General features: G+C 38.6%; 1 protein-coding gene across 1 annotated transcript; it reads right to left on the reverse strand.

The window, feature by feature from the left end:
- Positions 1-1,866: 1,866 nt before the first annotated feature.
- CYP27C1 (cytochrome P450 family 27 subfamily C member 1) lies at positions 1,867-22,162 on the reverse strand. Its single transcript, XM_086465828.1, has 9 exons — positions 21,824-22,162; positions 16,727-16,917; positions 14,870-15,069; positions 12,130-12,339; positions 10,197-10,360; positions 6,720-6,886; positions 5,854-5,932; positions 4,676-4,879; positions 1,867-1,983 (listed from the first exon to the last, which is right to left on the reverse strand). The coding sequence occupies exons 1-9, from the start codon at positions 22,160-22,162 to the stop codon at positions 1,867-1,869; spliced, it is 1,671 nt and encodes a 556-aa protein (XP_086321954.1).
- Between the last annotated feature and the right edge of the window lie 5,322 nt (positions 22,163-27,484).

Here is a 27,484-nt window from a genome sequence, read left to right on the forward strand (position 1 = left end):
ACCAGGCAGAGTTATGGTAAGAGTAATACTCAGTCCGCAGACTTTTAAACAGACCGTTAGAGAACATCTCCTTTGGGATGTCAGCTAGCTCTGGCAAATACAACTCTCTTCATTGTATTTAAGGTGGGGACGATTTGAAATAACAACGGGAAAGAAAAAGAGGGAATAATGTGAAGCCATGGAAAACAGCATCAGAAGGCAAGCTCATTCAAGTAAAAAACCCTCCACAGATTACCTGCTTTTCTCATAGTACATATATATGCTCAATACAGGATCAACATTTTAAAGTCATGATGTAAGCATTTAATCTTCTCACAGGTCAATTTTATTTAGTGTTATTATTTCATATATGGGATCCATACAAAGGAGATTTTTTTTTAGTTTTTCTTTTGTCAAGACCTTGAAAAGGCACTACAAAAAGCAACCAAAATACTACAACATGTGACTGTAGTAGTGACCTACATGGAATTTCATGTACACCATTAAAACTACAGTGTGTCTTTTCATTTGTACCTCTCTGACTTCTTACAGCTAGATGAACACAGAAAAATGTTGTAATTTTAAAAACTGAGTTGCACAACTTTTTTCTAACTCTGCATATGGCTGAAAAGTTTACAGATATCAGTACTAAACTACCTCACAAACAACAGTCAGAGCTGGACATGTAAACAGTTAACTATACATAAATACATAGTTAATTTCATATTAGGGTATGCAGGTTTGAGTGTTGTTCAAGGCACAACATGGACCCAAGGTGTAAAGTTTCTCTCAAAAATGAGAATGTAAGGTTAGTGCAGTGACACTAAAGTTTTCTAAAGTATCATGCAAGAGGTAAAAACCATTTCAGGTGTCCACTCTTTGTATTAGGCACTAGATTGTAAAAAAATCTCCAAATACTTCAGTAGTCCCATTTCCATCCTGCAGAAAGCAACTGTGCACCTGCCTATGAGTTCAGCATGTTACAATGGGAAGCTTCCAGTTCTTACTGTTGAAGAACTGTGAAGATAGTTAATAGTAGTATTTTAATTAAACGATATGAAAATGTAACAACTACTTCATTTTTATTATTTACATTTGGTTTTGGCATAATATTAGCTAGAACAGTGAAAGTGGCTTGTGCTATTCCACGCAGCTTATGCTTTGGTGATAAGGATGACACCTGGGTTCATAACTCTACAATGTGACATTTAAATGTTTATTTTTGAGATCTGTATTTTTTTCAAAATTATATAGAAATGTTTCATGGGGATTACGTTTGGATAAATTTTTAATTGTTCTGTATTTTGAGTCTAAACAAAGTGACATAAATTGTACTACTATCTTTTCTTATTACTGTATTCATTTTTTAATACACAGAGTAAATGATTTTACAGATGAGAAAAGTGATCTCATAATTTCAGTGTTATGTGGGAACTTTTAAAAGACACTGGAGGAGAAGAAACAGGAAAACATAAATTCATAAATGCCGCGAATTTTCACATATTATATAGTAATCCTCTTGCTCTCAAATAGACTCACTGAGTAGCTGACTTTTATGACAAAGCAGTGTAACAAAGCCACTGAATGATACCGACATGTCTAATTTCGGGATTTTTCAATGCATGTATTGTTATTACTAGAAATCTTTCCAGGTAGAAGGAGATTCCCAGTGCAAGAAGGAATTTTTTCAGTATATATTTTCATATGGGTAATTATCTATCATAGAAGAGGTAATTTCTGCTATGTACTGCTAGAACTAAGGCAGAACATAATACTTGATCATTTTGCCAAATACCTACAAACCAGAGAACAAGCATGATTAAACATCCATAAGATGCAAGTCTGTTCCCATGAAAATCACACAAGTATTTCCAAAACCTGTGAGAGTCACTTTCTGTCGGAAAATCTCACATTGATGGAGTTTCCAGGAGTCAAAAGTCCATGGGTTTTGGCATGAACTGGTTCAGTTTTGGGAGAAATTTTGATCTCAAAATTCTGAAGCAGCTGTGAAGATAAACAGGACAAGTATTACAAAAGCTGCAAAATTACAGATGAAGAGTAGACTTTGGAAAAGAGAACATAACAGACTGACACAAACAAAATTTCTGTTGCCAATTCTGTGGAGTCTAAGTGCTGTGATTCCCACACCAGAGAGAAAAAGCAGTTGTTACAAGGTGAAGATTATAGTTAAAAATCTTCCTCCTCTGAGGGATTGAGCTAGTCCTTTCTGCAGAATCTCCACACAACTAGATTAAACAGGCTGAGCTATCAAAGAAACCCAAGGTCTCTTTCAAACCTCATGAGCCTCCTCTCTTGGTGTTTTTTATTTCACTTCCTTTAATATGAATTAATATGTGCAATTATAAAACAAAGCAATAAAAAGGCCCCAATCCCATTGCATGCATTTCTCTTCCTAGGCAGAAGGAAACAGAACAAACATGAGACAGTGACTGTCAGATGCACCAAGTGAAACAGCCATAGTTCAAGGAGTCAAATATTAGGGCTTCTCCTGAACAGAATCACTACAAATTCAATCACACAGGTTCTCTATACACTAAACCTCTATTTCCATACACTTAATGAAACTGAGAGAATCAGTTGCAAACAGAAATCACAGAAATCATGGGCTAAAACAAACTTTAAGAGATTTAGCTCACCTGTTTTAAAGCTGAACATATAATACCTCAGCTGCCTATTTTTAAACTTTCAAGAAGGAAATACTGCAACATCCTCAACTTTTCCTAATATTAAATCTCAAACACTTTTTCCTATAAACTGAGCAATCTTCTCTTATCCTTCTCCTGGTAAGCACGATGAACAATGCATTATTTTCCTAGACATAACTACCTTTTCAGTGTTAGATGTTTGATCAAATTTTCATCTTGTTCTTCTCTTTTTCTAACTTCTCATTCTTGTTATTCTGTCTTCCAAATTTCCTCCAATTTGACTATATTGTCCTTAAAACGCAGTACATAGGGTTGGTTGCACACCATTGGCTAGCTGAGGATTCGCCAGTAATTTAGCTCTTTCTGACATACATGCTTGTCAATATTGTTAACATACTCAAGAATTACACAACCTTGTCAGAATCACCATCGTTACTGTTGGCAATTGTTTACTATACCCCCCCCCCCCCCCCGTCTGTTTCTACGGTACTAATTACCCAGCCAGTTGGTCAGCAATTTGTGTTTACACATTTTCTCAAGAGCAGTAACTTGAAACTGTCCTTAGTGAATAATTTTGTGTTGATTCTGGAACATTTCTCCATTTTTCGTAATTCTATATTCACATCCTCTGATCTGAACTGAATTCATGTCAGCTTGGTATCCTATGTAAACTCTAAAAGTATTCTCTAATCCACCATTTACACTGTTAATCAAAATACCAACATAAATCAAATGCAGGACAGACTCTTATAGAATTTTATTTAAATGCTTTCCTAGTTCAACAGCAAATATTTGACAGCTGCTGCCTCCAGCTATTCCTTTTTGCCAACCAGTTGTGCATGCATTTTATAGGTACTTACAGCTGGAACAAATGTTATTAATTTAATTGGGAGAACAATGTATAGAACATGTGAAAATACTTCCTGAACCCAGAATACATGATTTATTTTATATCTACCACATCAGGTAAGTTATCAAGTCCAAGAAAGAAATCAGACTGCCCTCAAACAATTTCTCTTTGCTCAGCTCCATGCTTCATGTGTTTCTATTTTTAAATCACTTAAATATCTCAGTGCTTGTAAATAGGCTCTGTGCTATTTTGTTTTAGTTTCTTTCCAGAAAACAAAAGCAGGCTCTCTATTACTTCCTTGATCCTCCTTTTCAAAAAGATGCAAGTATGTTTGTTTTATCCAGCCTCCTGAGAGCTATCTCACTCTGAGTGCCGAAAGACAGATGCTAACTCTTCAGAGATTGCTCCAGGAGTTTACTTAAGGAAATTCTGAGGCAAATTCAATCAAGCTTTGCTTTGAATACCTATAACGGGTCTAAATATTTTTACAGTTAAGTAACTATAAATAGTTTCCAAATCTCTGAGTTTTGATTGCACAATCTGATCTCAGTATTTGAGTTAAAGGGTGTCTTGTAAATGACAAAAAGTGTGGCAGCTGTTGGGAAAGCTTTCTTTATGATACAAAGCAATGGAAAACAATATATATCAATATGTACTAGCTACTTATGTAACTACAAATTATGTATATTTAAAACGATAATAAAGTTAGAAGAAAGAACAAGAAGGGACAGAAAACCACAGAACATAGGAAACTCCCATTTGTCATAACACTGTGGTCAGTACAAGGATATAAAAACTATTTTATGTCTCTAAGTACTGAATTCTTTGTAACTGAAGTACTAAAACTGAGCAGGCAACCATTCTAATACGCATTAAGAAAGACTTCCAATTTGCTTACAAAACCCTTCTGTATTAAATCCATGTGTTTCCTTAATGATCTTACCTTTAATTTTACTTCATTTGTGGTATAAAGATTTTTACTTCCGCAATGTAGTTTAACTAGCATGCTACATTTCAAGCATGATTATTTTCAATTTTTTAAGCCTTTGCAGGATGACTATGCTAGACAACACTCCAAAACAAAGGTTTTGAGCACTGTAAGAAATCCAGAAATGGTATACATAGAAAAGAATCATACCAAGATATTTTTCTTCTTGTAATGCTGTCACATAGTTCTAACCTGAATCAATGCAAGATGAATTTCCAGCTCTGCAATTCTTTTTCCTATACAACTTCGAATGCCATAACCAAAGGGGATGGAACCAAAATTGTCCACTCTGTCCAAATTATCTTTCCTCAGCCAGCGCTCAGGTCGGAACTCATTTGCCATTGAAAAATTTTCTTCACTGTATGATGTAGTATAATGACAGAGTGCCAGCTGCGTCTGAGGACAGAAATTATATTTATATTTAGCTAACTCAAATACACATAACAAAATAAAAAAACATTTGTAATTACGGTAATTTCTGCAATATGAAGTGATAAAAATTAAGTATCTTTGAGTAATTCTAGAAGAAAAAAGGATACCTAGAAAATCAGATCCCTTTCTCAACCGGTCAAATGAAATAATCTTGCTGGATGTATTAGAGAAGATTCAGTGGGGAAGGAGATAGGAACAAAAGTCACAAGTATTGGGAATTGTCTTAAAAAGATAGTGTGAGAGAAAGGGAGAAGAGTGTTACAAGACAATGGAAAAGGAAAAAATAGAGGATGGGAAGGAAAAAGCCCCACAACACTTCAGGAAAAAACCCAGCAATAATTGATGTGATGATGTTTCCAAATAAACTGGGGAGGGGGGCTGGATTGATTGTGGGGGGAATAACATTTAAATAAGTACATTAAGAAGCCTCACTGGTTTAAAGCTATGTTGCTCTAACACAGAAGTGCTGTCATTTAAAATAGAGTCATATAGTTCTACCATGATCTGTGTAATCTCTGAATAGTACAAAGGAAAGATTAATGATTTAAAAAGGAAATTAAACTCTTTCTACAAAGGGAATTAACAGGCAAAGAATTAGAAACCTGCAAGAATAATGAAATTCATGCTTTTTTAATCAAATTGTAACATTGCACAGAGTTGTTATTAACAGATTCCACCCTCAAAAATATTAATAATGAGTTATGATGGTAAATTTGATTAGCGGGTGAGGACACAAATCTAAAAAACCCAACAGCAACAAGTTAATCATAAAATCTGTTTTTGTCATATAAACGGGTGTTAATGAAATACTTTCCTCTTAATGCTCTACCTTGGTGAAATCTTTTGAAATCAATTAAGTGTATGTATGTTGTTACAGATCTCATTTCATACACAAAAATTAAACTGTGTTCTCTGCAGATGACTGCAACAGAACCTACCCCTTTAGGTATCAAGTATCCTCCAACGATCAAGTCTTTTTGGGTCACTCTTCCATTTCCAGGCAACACTGGATATAACCTAGAGACAAATATTTATAAGCTGTTCAACAGTAATAACTAATACAACTTTAAAAGTTTAGATTCCAATTTGCATTCACAAATATGCAATATGCCTGCAATATACTTTCACAGCAAAAAGGTTTTTTCAAAAGTAAAGAACACTTTAGAGATTCCAAGACCACGAATCATCTCTGAGAATATGATTAATACCTGAGAAAAGTTATTTACTAGTAACTGGAGGCTGAGCTATTTGGTCTATATATTTATTTGCTTTACACATGTACAAATATGCAATCAATTGGTCAAGCTGAAGATGTTTTAGCACTACTGGGAGCTGAAAAAGCCTTCTTGATGCCTTCTCTAAAATCTTCTTACTCCCCTCACCTCACTATGAACGTTTGGTGTAAACATATAAAAAAAGCATGTCACATGTTTTCAATTTAAGTCAAGAAGCTTAAAATGACTGCAGTGGCACTGCAAAGCACCAGTGTGGGGGAGAAGGTTGTTACAGTCTATCATACAGACTAATACTTAAAGGCAAAAATAAAGCTTTCAGTTACCTACCTTAGCAGACACGTCCTACATATGTGATACTACTTCTGCCATACTTAAAAACATTAAACATTATATAATCTATCATATGTCATCGCTTAGGCATCCTTGGACACAATACTGCTACAATAAATAAAAGCAGAAGCAGCAAACAGCAGTAACAACAACTAAATACAAACATCAGCATGGACTCAAAATCCATTACAACTACACGGAATTAAATTTTTTAATTAATGATTACAGCTGCTACTTACCTCAAGGTTTCTTTCAGCACAGCTCTAATCAAAGGCAATTTCGGGACATCATGAGCAACAGGAACTTGGTCTTTCTCCAGCTTATTGACTATTTCCTCATAAACACGTCGTTGAACCTCGGGGTGCTTTGCCAACAAGTATGTTGCCCAGGACAAAGTAAAAGAAGTCTAAGGAAGAAACCACAATTAAAAATCATTTCAAGCCAAGAAAAACAACCAGTTTTCAACTATGTGTTTCATATGTTTAAAGTTATAAAACAGACTAGCAATGATTCACATCTGGACTCAATGGGATGTTGTCAGACTTCACCATCCGCTCCTTCATCCCTTTTCCATCTAAAAATCCCCCACATAACAAAACAATCCATGCTGATATTTTCCCAGTGAAATATAAAAAGCCACAGAAAACCCAAACGCAAACAGAACTACATACACAATACTGAAGCATAAATACTCCAAACAGCAATGGATTAAGTTAACTGTTAGTTTTCAATATGTGTTTCACCTTTCTTCCCAACAAAAACATTTCACAGGAAAAAGATAAGAAAATACTACACAGAGCATTACCAAGCCCTTTTAAGCATATGATGGTCTCCTCATAGCATCCACACCACAGAACTGATATTATCGCTGCTAAGATTATCCTTTGGTAAGCAATGCTACACTACAATTGGCATTTTCTACCTCTTGAAAATTCCCACTTGACTGAAATCCAGCATCCTATTGTAAGCTTTCTTAAGGAATCTCGAAGAGGAGCTTATGTATGTAAAGTGGCCCCAAAACGTTAAAATAATCCCACCTGCCATAATTAATTATTCTAATAATCACCAAGGCTCAAAAAATGAGGTACTGTGAGAAAAATAATTTTAAAATATTTTGTACAAATAAAGAAACAGAACATGAGGCAGGAGACAGTTCAACTTTGAGCATGAAATGATTTAAAGTAACCCATCATCTAACCCTCTTTCTGGAAAAATTGCACTTCAATGCACATTTGTGGTTTAAGACATACTCTGAGAGCACAAACTCGCTCCATCTATACTAACATGGAACTAAGTAGAGTATTTCAACTTTTTATGTTTTTGTGATCCAATATTTACCATTCATTTAACCATGAGTCCCTCTGTTTAAGCTATCTGGATTTCAGAGACTATCCCACTGAAACACTAGACAGACTTAGGACATTTCACTTCTACTGTCATCTGCACTCAAGACATTAAGGTCAAACAAAGGGCTTACTTGAGCCCATTTCTCTCACAATCATCACTGAAAACAGAATATTTACCATGAAAAATGTACTCTCAGTGTTCCTGAGTAAGAAAGGCACAGAAAGTGACAATGCAATCATTCTGTTCCTCACCTGTATTGTTCTTAGTATCTTAAAGCATTTAAGAGAGAAAAATTGTAACCTCTACCCTAGTTTTCTTGAATTATTTTTAAATTTTTTTTTTCAACTTGTATAATGAAGACAGAAAACCAGTTTCACTTTCTGTGCAAGACAGTTTTATTTTCAGCTTCTCACTCATTAGTACAACAAAGCTTAGGGTTGTATGTATGTATGGGTGAAAAACCCAACTTCTGTAAATGTTTGGGTTTGGGCTTACATTTAAGGTCGATTTAGAATGCAAATTCATCATGACATTCACCTTTTATGTCTTGTCTTCAAATTGGGATATAACGCTAGAAATATCACTCTCAGAACCTTTCTTTTCTTGTAATATTGAGTGGTTGTCCCTTGCTGAAACGCAACCCTGTTCTATTCCTCTCAGAGCTCAGAGGAGCTGGCAATTGTGCCAGCTGTAAACAGAACTTCTCTGATATAAACACTGTTTCTTCCCAGGTTCCCAGCTCCTTCATAACCTCTTAAAAATTAGCACTGTTCCAGGGACAGCCAAAACGCTTTGTAGGCAAAAAGTGCCTTACAATTTTCTTGAAAGCTTTTAGAATCTTCTAAACCTCTTTCAGTTTGAGCTCTGAAGTGATAGCAGTGGGGAGAAAAAAAAAAAGAAAAAGAGTCCCTCAATTTCTGTCTTGTACTTGGAAATGACGAAATCGTAAGTACCATCCTCTCACAAAAAGGTTGTTGCCAGCAGAGAAAGCTGAGTCAAACAGAAAGGGAAACTTGTTGGCATGAACACTGTCCTTTTAGTTTAATGAAAACTTTGTCACACACTAAAAATGGAAAATTAATGGTCTGAAAGATTAGAAAATGAATGGGATGAATAACTCTGCTTTACCTAAGAACCAAACATCAAAGAGCTCTCCAAACTCATAAGCCCTTGGGATATTTAACCAATGGAATAATCTTCAGCACATAAATAAGCTTTACATATGCTCCTTATTTTGGAATTCAAAAGTATTACTGTTGGGGTTTTTTTTGTTTTCTTTAGAAACCTTACAAACTTTCTTAAATCAAAAAAATCTGAATTCAATTATCCAGAGAGGTTTTTTTTTACTTTAAGGCCACTTTACTTTTTTACTTATTTTAATCTTTTCCACTGTAAGACTATTAAATACAGTCCTACATAGCACTCTCTTTATCAAATTCATACAGATTTCTTTTAAAAAAATGTTCAGTTACAATCATTTACAATAATAGTGTTCACTGATGTTCTAAATAACTCTGTATACATCGCATATACAATACAGGGATTCATTTCTATCTTTCCTCATTCTTCTGATTGCCATGCTGCAGTCAATACTAAGCTACGCTGATTTCACGTGACAGGAACGAGAGGAGGGGGAGATACATACATGGCCTTAATGTTTCTTCAGGTACTCCAGATGATAAATCAGAAGGAAGGACGGCCACTTAAAATGCTTCACTAGGTGTTAACACATCGTGTACACCAGCCCCATTAATACTGAGCCCCGTTCCCACAGCTCTTTGCCTCTGACTGACTGTATCTGGCCAGCACAAGCATGGGTAGAGTGAACTTATGCCTTACCCCCCCTCAGTGCTGGCCTAACACCCCCTCCTAATGGACCTCAGCAGAAACCAGGTATCTGATCCATAATGTGTGTCCCAGTTGACTGAATTAGCCATACATGAAAATCCTTTACCAAATTCTACGTATGAGTTTATTGATGAATTTTTTCACACTAACTTTCAGCAGCCTTTTTTATTGCGGTCTACCTAAAGAAGCACAAATACCAACCTGATATTCAACCTAGTAAATGAAAATGCATGAAATTCAAGCCAAATGTAAAGACATTTGCTATTTTATCTGTTTCATAAACTGTGGAACCAACTCCCAAACGAGGGGTTCCTGCAAACCACGTCTAGAATAGAACACTGACTTCATTCCAGCAGAGAGATTACACAGTGCTGCAAGTATTTTCTATCGCTTTAAAGATTCCATGAGCTAAATCTATCAGAAATTATGTCCTCATAAACAACATAACCCCCCTGAAGATAGCTGTGAATGGTACTGGTTTGCAAAACAACTGTGCACAAGAAAAACAGTAACAAGCTTACTGTGTCCACTCCTGCCAGAAGCATTTCAGTCATATTGGCATAGATCTCTTCCAAAGTAAGTTCCTTACTCACTAGGAGGTATGTAAGTAGCCCACCATTCACTTCTTCTCCTCGGTTCAACTGTGACTGAATAGCCTTCAATTTGTTGTCAACATGGATTTGACCTTTGGGATTCAAAAAAATTGTTAAGCCTTCATTTTTATTTTTCTGCTGGTTCAATTCAGTAATGACTTTTCTCCCTTATACTCCACTACACAGACAAAAAAAAAAAAAATTGAATCTATTTTCTCAGGGAAAAGATAACAGAGTGGTAGTGGAGGTCCTTGGGTAGTCACGGTGAGCAAAGACTGAGCTGACAGGAACCTTGGTAGCTCACAGCATGAGAATGCTGGGCATGAAGAAAGGACACAAGAGACTATAGTTTCTGACTGGGAGCAAAGGAAGCTCAAGGTCAAGTTTTTACGCCCACCTGGCTTGTTTTCTGATGGCTCTGCAAGAAGCGGTGAACTCTGCAGAGCATGCTGCAACTCAGCACACAGAGGCTGCTACAAGATGTTAGCAGCAACCAGAAAGTCGAAGCCACAGAACTGAATTACCACTGAAGACAAAGATGAGGAGCATCAAGTAATAATAAAAATTGAAAAACTTCAGTGAATGACATTTTGAGCAATTTCACCCACAGTCCCATGTATACTTTAGTGACTACAAACAGCATCTTCAGTGAAACAAGGGCTTTAAAAAGAGGAAAACTCCTCAGAAACTTAATGCCTCGCAGAATGAGCTTACAAAAAAGTGACCTAGAACCAACATGTTCCTTTATGAAACCCACATGAATACACACATCACATACAGTGATTTTCACCATTTAAATCCTTTTTTTACAAAGAGATTAAACAAAGAAACAGCATGACAACAAACAGAGGAACAAATTCCTCAAGAAAAGTTTTTCAGCTGCTGTTAGGATAAAGCTGAAGTCTGCTGTTGTTTTTAACCCACAAACGGGAACAAGAGCACTTTATCAAGGGAAATAATTTAAAAGTGGCACTGTAAAAAAGTATGTGTTTCACAGAAAACACACCTGTATCAGTGTTAAATCGATTCCCTAATGCCCACTATAGGTACAGATCAATAAATACTAAAACTTAATCATATAAGGCATACTAAAAGTTAAGAAACTATAGAATCTACCCTCAAGAAAACGTACACAGACCTACCTAGATAAATAGTGCTAATAAAATAAATTTTAAAATGCACGCAGCTTTCCAACATTAGAGAGGGAAAGAGGGATCGGGTCTTTTTAACACTTCAGAATACTAAAAATATATATATATATATATAATATATATATATATTGCAAAGACAACTCCTTCTTACTTTATGAATCAGCTTTCATCTAAGTAGCCTGGAATGCTTTATTTACCAAAAAAAACCCACATTGTAGTAGTACAGCAATGTACCTGTATGTCAACTTAAATGCTTGTATGTGTATATATAAACTTCACAAAGAGTTTAATTAATTGCTAGAGTCTAATTTTTTTAACTTTCTAGTCAGTTTTAGTGGTGATTATTTGTCAGAATGCCTGACTGAAAACTTGCTGAAGTCAATAACACTACTGTCATTAAAATTTGAGTGGCTTAAGATAATGACTTGGCAAAGAACTTGGACCTGGAGTGAGGATTGGGTGCTGACACAGAAGACGACAAATAAAGAAACAGCAGTGTAAAATAGAGGAATCTTTACAGTGTACTGTAAAATTCTTTTTCAATAGAGTATCTTTTAAAACAGTTCCCTTGGCCAGTCTGTGATTGATATGAAACTTAGTTCTGCCACAGTGTCTTTTTATAATTTTAGAAGAGAAATGCAGCAAGTCCTGTTCAAACACACAGAGAACCTGCAGAAATACAACTGAACTTTTCTACTACTAAATCTTACTAAATTTGAAGAGTCCATCCCAGGATCTGCAGAACTCTCTCCAGGGTTTTGGAATAAGTGGACGAAGCCATTTGGGAATAGCACCTGCATACATAGTGGTCTTAAACATACTAAACATCAACTCCAGAGCCTCAATATATTCAACAGTCTGCTGTGGGACGTTGTTTTCCAGGCAGCCCAACCGGCATTCATACAGAATAGTTGCCACACCTGCACATACGAAATCAAAGAATTTGCTATACACATGCATATATACATATTAATAATTTAAGGAATTAAAATACTAACATAATGGAACTACCTTCCGAAAATGTTCAGTTATCATTACTGCAGTTGGGATCAGATAAAATTGAACTTTAAAACACAGTAAAAAAAATCCCAACTAAACATCATAGTGAGACAGTGGTTACAATGTCAATAATGCTCAGCATGAGAAGACAGCCAGGAATTGCAGCAGCAGTGGAGCAGCCCTCCAGCCTGTCTGCTGTGTTTTGCATTGCACCACAAATCCCGAGCCTGCCGTGCTGGCTGGCCACACACAGGGACATGCAAACCCAAAGACATTTCTGACAATTCATGATAATGCAGGAGTTTCTAGCAGTGGCTGGGCCTTTCTTCGTCATCAGCTGGTAGTAAATGAATAGTGAGCATGCATAAATGGATAAAGAGCTTGCACTCTAGGCAGTGGTTTTACTGCACACAATAAACTCCAAGTGGCCCTGAAAAACAGCAAGTGTGTGACACTCTTGCAAGTGACAATATTGGCTCATCTCTTGTTTCCGACTAGCTGTAATTTCCTCAGACGTTTTTCTGCAGTGTTGCAGTGATCCCCACGAGCCATACCACTCCCCACCGCCCCAAAGAACAGTACTTTATACATATTTGTTAAGTTTTTCCTCTTCTCAGCTCTGGACAATTTCTTCCATTTATCAAGTTAATTCTTACCTGTCCATTAGTGTCGCTGCGATCTCTCATCTCAGCTGTTATAAACATAACCAAATCATTAAATACTAGATAGAACTCAGCCGGAAACTGCCCTACTGGAGTTAGCCAAAATGTTCTCTCAGTTTGAGAGCAAAACATTTTTTAATTACTTCCTGAACACAGGTTTCTAGCAATTTTTCCTCCCATCTTGCAAAATCCAGATCATATTACCCATTTTATTTATGAAAATATCACATGGTATGGTATAAAAAGCATTCCTGTTATCAAAATAATCTTATTTAATGATTTTTCTAAAATCCAGTGGGGCAATTAGGCAATTTAAAAAGGCATTTAGATAATTTCTCAAAGCCATTTGCATAAAATCAAATGTTTTTAAATAAATTTTGTGCTTTTGAATTAATTAGTTAATAGTTTGTCCAGATCTTTCCAGGAAATACTAGAATAACTGTTAATTAGATAATTAGAGTAACTGGTCTATTAACATTGTAGTCTCTTTTTTCTCTGTTCTTCCCATCAAACTCACCACAAATTCTCAAGTATATATCTACAGATAGATAGATATTTTAAGAAATTTTTATTTTTCCCCATTCTTTGCTTTTTATTTCTTCTTTATTGAGAAAAAGAATTTTAAAATCTGGCTATTTTCGACTCACTGTTCCTTCCCTCATTTTCCTCCCTGGGAAGATATTTTTCTGTGCCTTTTATTTCTCCTGTAACTCTTTCAGCAACTGCTAGTTCTTATACATTCTTTTGCGCTTTACGTGGTCCTTTCAAAAAAATCTTACACATTGGTTCCCTGAATAGTTGACAGTGTAAGTTAATTAAAACTGCAATTCATATAGGAAATCAGTATGTACCAGGCACAAGTTATAAATGAAAAGTTAAAAGAATGTGAAGAATTTAAACTAACCGATCAGTTAAAGTGAATCTGTAAGCTCAGAGTTTAAAATTCCATAAAATTGGTAACTCTTAGTTTAATGCCGTTTTTAGACACTATTAATGTAGCACAGACTCGGGTTAGTTTACCAAACAGGCAGCCAGCAATTTGATACAGCATCTTCATAGATGAGCAACTTGGAAGTTCTCGCAAATCCCACACTATTCAGCTGCCTGTCAGCAAAGAGTACCAATGATTTTAAAAGGCACTACATATAACAAGCTCAGGTTGTACACAGTCCGTCAAAGGAATGTGTGAAATATGAATCACCATTAGATGTCTGAAAGAACACTGAAATGCCGTACTAGCTCAGGCTGGAGTTCCATCTAGGGTTCCCTCTCTAATGGTAGCCAGTGGCAGATGATTCTTAAGGCAAGCACAACAACCCCACATTTGGCATGCGTAGGCAGGGGAAAGCAGTACCTTTTCGCACTTTAATCTATGAACAGAATTTAGATACATCACAGTGACTCCCCACCTGGAATTTGGCCAGTATGTTGTTAAATTAATGTGACTTAGAAGTCACACTCTGAGAAAGTCAACATCCTTATTCTTGATAAATGAATATAGAAAGACGGGGCACTGAAACTGCTCAGGGCATTGATTGTCTGTTTTACCTATATACCAGCATTTCCACAGGAACTGACCCTTAATACAAGGCAGTGTCTCTTTGGACTCTACAGAGGAATTCTACTGATACCTACTGCACGAAATAGGAAGACACCTGGATGCAGAATAGCAAGCTTCCCTTTTCATATTAATCACAATGGGGCACTAGTCATTTGACAAAAACGCGTAACCATAGGCAGGCTGCTTTACATCCATTTTCTTTACAGGTGTTACACAGCCCGGGCTTACCTTCCATTGAATACTTGAAGAAAAGGTTGTTAACATTGGTCACTGTTTCCCCATCGTCCTCTTGACTTCTGAGGGTGTGGATTCTTTTAATTAAGTCTGTGATAACTTCATTGACTCCTTCAGAGTAAACAGCCACATCTTTGGGTTTCAGAATTTTTTGCCTCAGTACGCTTCTCATTTTTAGCCATTGTTCCCCCTCTCTAGAAGAAATTATTAATAATGTCTAAACATAATTTTCCTTAACAATCATCAGCTGGGTAAGAGCTCCACAGTGAAACTGTTTATGATTTTTCATGTCAAATGAAAGCAAGTGGCGAAATGAAAATGATGATAATTATATTTTGCATTATGCTCCTACATTTTTACTCTGTATTTATTGCGCATCCTCACCAGTTTTCAGTGTTGCAACATGTATGCACATGTGTAAGTCAATCTCTGGTTTGAGTGACAGAACTTGTCCACTCGGTATTCTGAATTCTGTGATTCTGTGAATTTGACCAGGGTCTCTATATTAGTATTTTAGTAGCAGCTAACACAAGAAATTAGCAGAATTTTCTTATTAAAATTACTTTAAATAAATATTTGAGTGGATAGTCTGCAAAATTGCTTTTACCTAGAATTGGGGCTTAATTACCAAAGAAAGTATCACATTCAGATCTGACAAATCAACGATTTGAGCTAGTACCATAAATTCCATTACTGATACATCACTTTCAGTTACCCTAATTCTAAACCCACACAGTAACAGGATAGCAGACCTAGCTATAGAGAAACAAGTTACAGTGAAATTCTCCTTTAGCTGAGCTACATATTGAGATCTTTGTGCTGAAGACTACAAATCTGAATTGTAGCATCTGCATGCTTCATATGAGCAGAGCATTGGGGGACAGTGGTTCCAGAGATGTCTTTCAATTCCTTATGAAGACAGGCAATTGTCTTTTATGCATTTATTTTAAATTGCTATGTATTTCCCATTAAATTCTTTCACGTGGAGCAATGCTGCCGCAAGGTACAAAAATTTATTGGCCAGCAAAAGAATTTAATCTCTTTAACAGCCATTTTCTGACTATCTCTTGATTTAAGACCTCATTTCACAAAATATCAAGGAATTGTTAGTTTGACTCTGACCTGCAGCTTAAGATTTGAGTCTAAAGTGCAATACATAATCCTTTTGCCACCGTGAAAGAAAGAGACTGTCCATGACTCAGGAAATTAATTTCCCTCTAAATAAACACACTATGTCAGTGGCGACTGTGAGCAGTTCCCAGTGGCGATTAACCACACCCACACACACTGCCTGTTTATGCAAGTTTAAAGAAAGATCCCTCTGCTAGATTCAGCCACGTACAAAAATATCTGCATGGGGATGCGCTACAGTGCGAATTTACCACACAGTGACCTCTCTGCATTAATCTACTGAGAAGGCACTTGGGTGAACAATAAAGCTAAAGCCAACCTGAGCCAACAAGTCCACACAGCACACTGTTGAGTGGATGCAATGGTCTAGATCTGAAGCAATAAAACCACATTTGCGCAGTGTTGTGCCAAAGTTAGTAAGCCCTTCTGCTTCCAGGTGAGTGAGTCAGCTCAGACAACTCTAGTTGATACACATTCCTCAAGAATGTTTTTATGCAAGGTAGTTTACTCCACATTCAAACTATGCACCATTACCATCCCTTTGAAAATTTACAGTAGAACAGACAATTCACCATAAATTCCTACCCTCTTCCCCCAAACAGACACACAAATTTCCCCACACAGAAAAGGATGAATTCCCAGGTGACCTCTACAGTCCTTCAGAAAAAAAGGTAAACTTTTACAAGAAAACAAAGAAAATGAAGAAGTAACCACACTTACGCAGAAATAAGTCCTGTGGCTCTCCCTCGTAAGTCTCTGTATTCCTGCCAGGACTCCATGTTAGCTCTTTGTGGTGCTCTACCTTCTGCTCGGAGGACTTGAGCAACCATATCTCGATCTGCAATGGATACAACAAACTGGGGACCAAAGTGAGACTTGAAGATCTTTCCATATTCCTGAGTGTGTTTTTGCTACAATATCACCAACAAAGAGAAACAGAAGTCAAGTATTACTAAGGAAAAATATCACAAAAGGAAACGGACAATTTGTCATACAGTGAATCAATCTATCACAGCTAGAACTTGATCCCCAGCCTTCCAACCAAGGAGTGGTTTGAAATGTCAGGAGAAAGCATCTAAACATTACTGTGAAATACTCACAAGGAAAACAGAGAGGTCACACTGTTCAGGGCCTCTGATTAAAACGACCCAAAGCTCTAAGGCACAAAGCATGAGTGAAAGAAAATACTGAGAAGATGAAAGGCTCTGGGGCACTTAAAAACATATCACTTCAGATCAAACAGGTTAGAAAGAATGCCTGAAAGAATTAAAAACATGGAAGTAAATAGGGTGAAATTAACAGTATAATACAAAGATATAATAATTAACTTTTAATGTCTTTTGTAAATAAAGACTTACTCTACTGTTTTATTCCTAACAAAAAATTACTTATAAGTTTCTCACACCTAACAGAGGACGACGATAGCATAGCAGCCTAGTGAAAAATCACATTTTGGGACAACTTCATCAGCAGTAAACTTTAGAAAGATATACGTAATTCTGCAAAAGGGAGGAAAAGTTGAGGTTTTATTCCTGCAGTGAGGTTTATTTAGTGGCTGATCTACGAGTTGTATGATTCAAGCTGGAAGCGAGCAACAGGCAATTAAGAAAGCGGATTGGAAAACATAAAATTATTTATAAAAAAGAATCCAAAGGTTTTCCAGGAATATTGTGCTATCACTGTCCCATGAAATCTTACTGATTATTTCAAACAAATTTCATTCTGATGTGGTCATGAAATGAAACAGCCAGTTCCCACAAATTCACTTGGAGTAGAGGTGCATCATCATTTTAGGGAAAAAAAAAAAACAACCCAAAACCAGCAAAGGAGTTGTTAAAGAGATATCATTAGGACTTTAGATTTAAGAAAGCTTTAAATTTTAAAACCTTTATTTCAGGTTAAAGACAAGACAATTTAAACTGACCAAAGTTTAACTTTGAGACATGACCTGCATCTAATCCAAAGACATCTGCTTGCAGAGTTACGTTGATTATAAATCAGAGACGTTTGATACAGCTACATTAGTGAAAGTCTAGTGTTGACCCAAGATTAACTTATGAGAAATATTGTTTTTAATCAGTCTTGGTTACAGAGATGAATTGTTTAATTGCCAACAGTAAGTTTAAGACACATGAATCATTCTTCAGCATATGGTACCAAATGCTTATTAAAAAATGTAACTCTTTTTGCCTGGTTTCCAAATAAAACAAGAGTTGTGCAATTGTGGTCTCTGCCAGTGTCCTCTTAACTACTTTTGGAACACAATGGCAAATTTAAGTCAAGTTTAACAGAGAGTTAAAGGTCTCCTACAACTATATCCTTACCACTTTCAAAAATCAGCATCTGGATTCAAACGAGACACACACAGATTAGTCACCCTGACAAGGGAAATGCTACAGTAGGAACTGAACTGTTACCATTTCTGCTTGGTCTGCTGCTCACTAACCACCACACGCAGACCCACGTGTGAACAAACACTCCCAAACCCCAAAGTATCTCTCGCCTTGGAGAGGCTTTAGGGATATTGAAACTGAACTTGTAGAGAATTGAGAGCCCAAGTCTTTAAAGGAAAGAACGAGTTGGGAGATAGATAAATGCTGCAAGGAAAAGGCAGTGGAGTGAGGGGGATACAGGTCACCAGGCACAGAAAAACAGGCTCAACAAATATTGCTATTTATGGAGCAGCTTGTTTTTTCCACTGATGGTGAGGTTTACAGGGGAGGATAAACTTTAACAGAAAGTAAATCAAGTGTTAAGCCATCCAATCAAATAAATGAAATATTAGTTTTAAACAGAAACAGACAAGGACCAGGTATTTGGACATCTCTGGCTTTCAACAGTGTTATGTTCATGTTTAAAGAAATGCCCGGAATTTCTCTTCCATATTTTCTATCACAACATAGGTTTTCTTTCCTTTGTTTCAAACCTTAAAAATATTACACATTAACGTCTCACATACCACTCTCACATCAGACATTCTTTCACACATCATAAATTCAAACTGCCAGCATCCAAACACTCACCCCTCACCTGTCTTTATACTTGCATAGCGCTGATGAGACAAAAGAGATCTAACCCCATCAAATTAAAAATACTTTCCCTTTGTTATAATTGCTGTAGGCATTACTGTTTTGGCCAGGACTAACTGGAATCATGTTACTGAAAACAGAACCTCCTTTGTGAAAAAGCGCTTGGCTTCCCCACCCCTTCTGCATATAGCATATAAATATTTGTGTGCGCAGAAGGACATCGTTTAAGTAGCTGCGCTGGTTACCAAAGGGTTTCACATTAATTCATTCCTGATGTTCACTGTATTGTTAAATTTAACAGACTGCTATTAATCCACTTAATGCCTGTTTGCATCCAGCATGTATGCAAGCAGGGCATCCATGACTTGTAAAGTGATTTTTGAGGCTCTAAACAGAAAACTAGTATCACATTACAACTCCTCCTTATCCTTCCTCCTGCTTTTCTTTCGATGAGTAGCATTCACTAAAGAAAATACCCACATCAGCTAGTGGTAGTAAAAAGCATATACTATTTAGGTTGTCTTATATTCCTTTTAGTATTTTGAATAATTTTCACTGTTTCGACAGTGAAAGATGTTGAGCTCAACAGCAGTATTCATTTTTAGTGCTAGCCTATGGTGAGTGCCTCTCAAATTCTGTACACCTCCACAGAGGCAGAGAAAAAAAGAAATATAATGCAACAAAAAGCTTTAGCTATCATGAAGTTTTGTCCACACGTCTCTGGGTTAGCAAGCAATTTAACAATTCATCATAAGTAATCTCGTTTGGCTGCCGCCAAACACAGCATACACTGAGGAGCCTAACACTTCTTTTTAGAAACTTAAATGGTGAATATGACAAAGCCAGACAAAACCAAGCAACTTATGTGATTTTTTTTTTCCTGTTTCCTGCATCTTTCTGGTGTTTAAGGCCCTTTGTAAATCCTAACTTTCGAGTTTTGATCCTCAAACCATTTAAAGTTCTGTCCTGTTGTGTTTGGTTTCCCCTTTCTGTTTTTACTTCCTTTTTTTTTTTTTTTAATTTTATTTCGGTGATTTTCAGGCAGTGAACCTCTTGGGGTTGCCTGTGAATCTCATCCTAGCTATCTGGGAAAGGTCGCTAAGAAAAGTAAAATATTAAATGCCGTGTTTGAGGCGTTCCCAAAGAGACCTGTACCGCCAGCAGAAAGCGTTATGGACCGACAACTGCAGAAGGGTGAAAACCACTGCTTTAGTCCCTCGAACACAAGTGCTCCCTTTAGAACCACGTGGACTACATGGGGCAAGGGCCCCAGGAGGTGCACTGTGACTTTTTAGGAATGAAACCCACGTGTTTGACCAAGCAACCAAAGGAGTTTATCTTTGGATAGCGACAGCCTTACGGCAAGACAGCTGCCCACGCCATCATCCAAGAAACGCAGCACAGAGGAAGGACACTCCACCCGACCCCTGCCGCCCCAAGCAGGCAGAGCCGCGCTTCGCCCACCTCCACCGGCCGCGCCTGAGGAAGGGGACAGGCGGCCCGCGGACCACCACAGAAGCGGAGGTGCCCAACCCACCGCGGACAGAGCTCAACCCCCGCCCGGGTCCAGAGTGGTTTTACCGCTTCCCACCCCACCGCGTATTCCGGAGCTGCCACACGCCAGGTGACAGGGGCCGCTCTCCGCCCTCCCTCCCCTCACCCCGCCGCCATCAGGCCCCGCTTCCCGCCACCCGCCTCCCCTCCCCCTCGCGCGCTAATGGCGCCGTCAGGGCAGGGGGCGGCAGAGCCCCGGGCGGGCAGCGCCAGTCGCCGCCGTTCCCCCCCATCCGTTCCCCGCCTCCACCCCGGGAAGGTTTCAAACCGCCCGCCTCCTGCTGAGGGGAGGGGGGCGGCAGCCGTGGGCCGGCCAGCGCTGACGGCAGCGGGGCCAAGCGCATCTACCGCCCCCTCAGGGGACCTATATATGCGAAGTATATTTATGTAAGGGGAGGCCAGGGCAGGAGCGAGGGTTGGGGAGACAAAATGGTCTCTGGCCACAGCAGAGGAGCGCTGGGCCGAGCTGAAAGAGCGATCGCTGCAGGAGCCTCCCCGCACACCCGCCTGAGGCGGCCCCGGCTGGAAACAGCCCCCGGCGCCGGCACGGCCTCTCCCTCGGGTTGGGTGCTGCGGTCCGAGAGCCGAGGAAACCGCATCTCCCAGCTCCGCCCGCCAAAATCAAGTCCCCTTGGTGAACCACCCCAGTTCAAAAAGATGGTATTTTTTTTTTTTAAGTCCAAGGCACCTACCTACAAGTTCGAAATACGCATAACGATGAAAACGGGGGAGCTCAAGGGCTGCGGGTGTCGGCGGGGCGGTCACCCGCATACGGGGGAAAGGGGGGACCTGGGAGCAGGGTGCCGGCACGGCTCGCCAGCCGCGTCGTCGTAGGCTCCTCACCGAAACAAAAATGCAAAAACCTCCAAGTGCTGCGGGAGAGGGAGGTGGGATGAGGGGATCCCCCGAGCCCCGACTCTCCTCCTAAGAGCGGCTGGTCACCGGTAACTCGGTGATGCGGTAACGACTGGCGAGGGGAGGGAAGGAGAGGCTCCAGGGATCTAGTCTGAGGGGAGGGAAGAAAAGGCTCCAGGGATCTGGTCTGAAGGGAGGGAAGGCTCCAGGGATCTGGTCTGAGGGGAGCGAAGGAAATGCTCCGGGGATCTGGTCTCTGAGGGGAGGGAAGGAAAGGCTCCGGGGATCTGGTCTCTGAGGGGAGGGAAGGAAAGGCTCCGGGGATCTGGTCTCTGAGGGTAGCGAAGGAAAGGCTCAGGGATCCTGGCGCAAGCCGTACCTGGATTTCATGAATGCGGCCGAAGCCGTCCTTCCAGAAGAACTCGTAGAGGTTGTACAGGGTGTTGGGTCCGGGCATTTCGCGGAGGCTCTTCACCCTGCCCAGCTGGTGCGGGGCGGGCGGCAGCAGCTCCCCTGCGCGCCCCGGCTCTGCCACCATCTCCTCGCCTTTGTTCTCTGCCGCTGCTGGCGAGTTATTCTGCACCTCCAGAGACTGGCTGCTGGAAAGTTTGGGCAGTTGGTGAAACCTGCCGACAAAAATCGCTTGGTAAAAGTAAGTTCTCTCAGATTCAAGCGTCTGCTTGCATTTCATTGACAAAGCTCTCGTGAAGAAAGACATGTCTTTTAATTTCAGAAAGGTCCACTTTGCTCCTGCAGCTGCTTTTTATTTGGTTGCTCTTTCTTCGCTGCCTGCTTTAACTTGTACAAGCAGCACTTCTCCAAACTCTTACTGCATGAGCATCAGTTTACACAGACCATTATTTAACGCTCCCTCCCCTAGGGCTGGAAAAGGGGGGTGGGTCTGGGATGAGACTTGAATAGAACGAACCTATTATTTTGTATAATTCAAATCAGATAAATTTACACATTCAGCATGCAGCCAAAGTTTAGTTTTTCCCCTGTTTTCCCCCATTGGCTTGGCAAAAAGCTCACCGAAGGATTATTCCATCTTTCTCCTTCATTGAAAAGGTGGGTTTAAGGCTGTTTTTCTGTTGCATTAATTCATTCCCATATGTTAGAAAAGACTGTATTTTCTGTGAGAAGTTCTCTTAGTACCATTCATTATCCTGTAATGTATATAGAAAACAGTTCTGCATCCACATACAAATAGCAGTGGTTTTACACGGTAACCTTACAAAGAGTTCCTCTAAATTACAATACCCAGGGATGTTTGTATTGCAGAATGATTTATCTTTTGGACAGGATATACTCCATAAGCAGCTTGTGTCAACTTTTGTAGAAAATAACCAGTGCCCTGTAACTGCATAGTGTTCCACCACAGTTTTTCCTCAATTCAGCTGCACAGATCTATAATCACACACAGAGGACTTGAGCTCCAACCTGTTCATCAGTTTGTTTTGCACAGTTTCAACTGTTTGTGCTGTCTTCATACGCATTTCTGTATAATTCCAAAGGTGTTAGTGATAATCTGTAAAATGCTGATTAGTTTCAGAAATTACATGGAAGAGACCACCTCGGTTTAAACTGAATTATCAGCTCAGGTAAAACTTAAGGACAGAGGAAAGTCTCAAGGAAGATCCACATTTCCAGAACTTCGTTATGAGTAAACTGCTGGAAAATAAGTCTGGTGAGATTCAGAGTAATTTGCCTTTGTTTTCCTTCTGTTTGTTTTTCTACATTTATATTTTTGAGGCCACAATCCAATTAAGATTTGTGCACATGCTTAATTTTACCGCTGATAACTCCACTGAAATAAATTAGCTCTGAATTAGACACATGCATCAGTCTTTGTAGGTACAGCTGTAAATATTACAGGAATAAAAGGCAGATGGTAAACAGTCTTAAGATCTATAAAGTACATATTGGTTTAAGCTAAAATGATGTCTTTAAAATGGTTTCATCACACTTGAAAGGGTCCAGAGAATAGCAACAGAAAAAAGAAGTTTTTTTAAAATGGAGTAGGAAGGAGGTCGAGAGAGTTACTTCATCTGGGAAAGATGACTAGCAGGAGCACAACAACAGCCTACAGATGCGTACAACTTTTGTTAAAAAAAGATGCGCGTCAGAGAGAGGAGACAAAATAATGGGCTTAGTTTGCAGCTACAGATTTCTTAGTTAGATTTTCAGGTAGCCTTGCTCTCTCGGGTATTTTTGGGATATCTCATTTGAGGTAGGCAAGGTATCTCAGGAGGTTTTGTAACTGCTGTCACAGAACTTTATAAAAACAGGTTTGAGAAACATCTGTCAGGCACATCTGGGTATCATGGTCTAGGTTACCTCTGGTTTCCCTTTTCCTCCTACATTTCTACATGCTGTAGCTACATTATTTCTTTAACATTTATCTAAAGATGCTTTGAGAGACACAGTTACTCATAAAATAAATACTCATGGGAAAAAATATTAAAACCAGGTGGTGAGTGTGAAATTCAGAACAAGTTTATCATCATTAGTAAAGGAAAGGATAATTCCTTGTCTCCCTTAGGGACAGTGGAGGATGAGGACAACAAGAAATATCTCCCAGAGCAAATAGATGCTCTATGAGATGTCTGCAGGAGGATTTAAAACCAGAACATTTGTTTATTTACAGGAAAGATGGACTCAAGTCCTAGAACATGCAAAGAACAATCCAAACTATCTAAATTATCTGCACTATCTAAATTACATTTGCTTTATTCTATGAAAAATTTAAAGGTATTGAACAAGGTGTCCCTAGATTCTAAGTTGACAAATAGAATGGAAAGAGTAGGAATTCACTTTGTAATGAACATAAATATAATCCCTTAGCTATACAAATTAAAGGTCATATCAGAATTTAAAAAAGTAAATTCTTAATCTCAGTACTAATAATTTGAAAACTATTTTTTAAAAAAAAATATGCCGTAGTTCTCCAGCTTTAAAAAATATATTCATATTGGAATTTCTAGACTGATGGAGGGAATATATGCACCCTTCCTAAAACCTGCTGCTCACAGCTATCAGTATGGTAGGTATTTTTTAAATTAAGGTCATACACCATTCAGATAGTGTAAAGCATCTGCATCTGCTTCTATTAATATGCCAGCGAGATAAACTCAGAAACATTATGCTGTGAAGGCTACAGTTTTGCAGCTGGCAGTATCTTTCTCTGGTTGTACATTTTTGCACTTCGTTCCATATTTGGACATTCACTATTTTCCCACCGTTACCTCTTTTCCATGAAACTCATTACAGCAGAGAGCGTTTCTAGCCAAGCTGCTTGAAAAAGTGTTTCAGAAGCTTTGCCTTCTAAGTGCTTCACCGGAACAGTCCCTGTTTTCCCTCTGAGGAATTTCTGGAGGTGGCAGTAGTCCCAGCATAGGAACTGTGTTGTATAACCCCACTTCCACTCAGCCTTCTGGGCAGTCTACTTATTGTTAGATTTTTGTTTGCACTAAAATGGTCTGAAACACAGATCCCATTTAAAATAAACAGGTAAACAGAGAACATGCAGTTTCAGTAAACAGGGAGCTGAAGGCAGCACTAATCATCCATATGCCATTCACTCCAGGAGACACTAAACCACAGACCTTGTGCCCAATGTGCAAGGCAGCAATACGGGATGCAGTGCTGTGTTACGATCCTAACATTATAAAGTACAGCTGTCTAGTCTGTAATTGCAGCCGAGGCAGCTATACTCCCTCACATCTGCAGTGTCTCTGGAGGATTATTCATTCCATTATTTCTACCTTGCCGAGCTGTTCTTCAGTAGTTCCTTGCTCACTGATGTATTCTCCAGTGTGAGGCTACCTGCACGCATCCATATACATTCTCTACTGACCAGCTCACCTGGTGCGGCATGTAAAGCAGCTGCAGGCATTCAGATCTCATTATGGGCAATCCTCAGCAAATTTTTAATATTCATCAAACATTCTCAGATTACCAGCTATCAAGTTTGTATGTGCAGCTTAGACAATCACAGTAAAGCAAATTTCAGGAAAAAAATACTAGGTATCCATTGTGCTAAGTCTCCTGAGGAATTTGCTGTCTGGATAAACTTTGTTGTTGTTGATTTTTAAGATAGCGCTCAACAATGGAAAGTCTAAGACAGTTTCTCCCATTATTCACATGCAAATATTTATTAATGTAAAAAAAAGAAAAACAAAAATTACAGGAAAACCTCAAAGTACGTAATTAACTGAATAAGATTTTATACTTACTGCCTGTCTGCTTTTAAAGAAAAGGTGGAATGTATGTGCCGTTTGAGAAAACAGCCCTAACCAGAGAGCGCCCATGAGATGCTTCCGTTACTACTTACTATCTTGTATTTTTATTAGAAAGTGCCATCAGTGTTTTACAAACAAAACCAAACCCACCCCATCCTGAAGAATTTCCAGAGTAGGTTAGAGGCAACAGCTGCGTATACCACAAAGAAACAAATGAGAAAGCACATAGCAGCAATGCATTAATGACGAAAATTGCCAAACTTCTTGGATATAACAGAAGAAGGATTTACAGGGGAGTAAGGATGCCATTCTGCAAACGCGTATAGAGCGCCTTCCTTGTGCAAAAGGAGATCTGAGTGGATTGACATCCACAGAAATGTAATTTTCACTTAGTGCAGGCAGCAGACCAGTAGCAGGTCTGAGGACCAGTGGGCCTAAAAGGCTGACATACTGTGGTTTGTCACAAGTGAGTAACAGATGACAGAAGGGTCACAAAATAGGTCATCAAATAATCCCGTTTTTTTAACGTCCAAAAATATTTATAAATAATAGTTATTTCTAGGAGTTGGTTTTTCTAGGTGAACTATAGAAAAAGAACACTCTGGACAATAATAGGCAAATCGTACAGTGGTTAAATAGCCAAATACAGGAAGGGAATACTTACCAATGTGAATGAATACGTGTGGGCTACCACAGCATGGAATGTGTAATTAAACTACTTGCTTCTTTGCTCTGCCAGATCATGATTGTGTGGTTCTGTTTGACTTTCAAATTAGTTATTAATCTCTGTATGTACCACTAAGGTTGCTGCTTTACTGACACAGTTAGCATCCTTACTACTGTGGAGTCTGAGTTGGGGGTCAAACTTGCAAACTGCAGCACATTAAACAATCAACATCATGAGTAAACCCCAAAATTAATGCTACAAGAGATAGATGAAGCTGAAATAAGTTTCTTAGAGTAGACTTCAAAAAGAGAAAGGAAGAGTGAAGGAAAGAAACCAACAAACATTTGAAAGAGTAGCAGAGGATTTTACACAGTGAAAGGTTCAGGGTGTAACCTAAACTGGTGGAGGGATCAGAATTGCCCAGTCCCATTTTCCTCTGTCATACGATCACAGACTTGTTTCAGGTAGTCAAGTCCTGTAGTATTGCCACAGAATTCCCAGGAATAATGGTGAGTGTAGCAGCCACGATATAAAACCTCCTTTCAATCCACATAAAACCACCAAACCGTAAAGAAGGGAGAAGTTTTGCCATCAGCACTAGCCAACCAAAACCCATTTATGTGACTTGGAAGATAAATATTTTCCCCTACTTCTACAATCTTCCAGCATGTATATTTATCAGACGTCTTAACACTGACTCGAAAACACACTCACGGTTCTTTAAATTTAAACAATGACATTTGTCCTAGCCTGTCGGTCTGCTGAGTTTGAAAAATTGTTTTATGTAACTAGTCAGTTTGGACTTTTGTTATTTCAAACGAGTTGGAGCACATGCCTCTTGACAGTAGAAGTGCTTCAATTTTAGTTCACTTTTGGTACGTAACAGGATTACAGTATAAACTAAACTTGACTACCAATAATTTAGATTATGTATTATTTTTGGATGATAATTTGTCTCCAAATTCACAGTCATACTGTTCTCTCCGTCTAGACCCCCTAGTGGGGTCATGTTAATTGTACATTGTTACTTTCACTTAGTTATTTCTAAATCCAATTTAAACTTGCCCTCCTCTTTGCATGAACTCTGACAAAGTTCAGTTGAAGCTTTCTTTGTGTCCTAATGACATCAGTA

The sequence above is a fragment of the Leptosomus discolor genome, chromosome 5, assembly GCF_034619465.1.
Source record: "Leptosomus discolor isolate bLepDis1 chromosome 5, bLepDis1.hap2, whole genome shotgun sequence".
NCBI classification, from domain to species: Eukaryota; Metazoa; Chordata; class Aves; order Leptosomiformes; family Leptosomidae; genus Leptosomus; species Leptosomus discolor.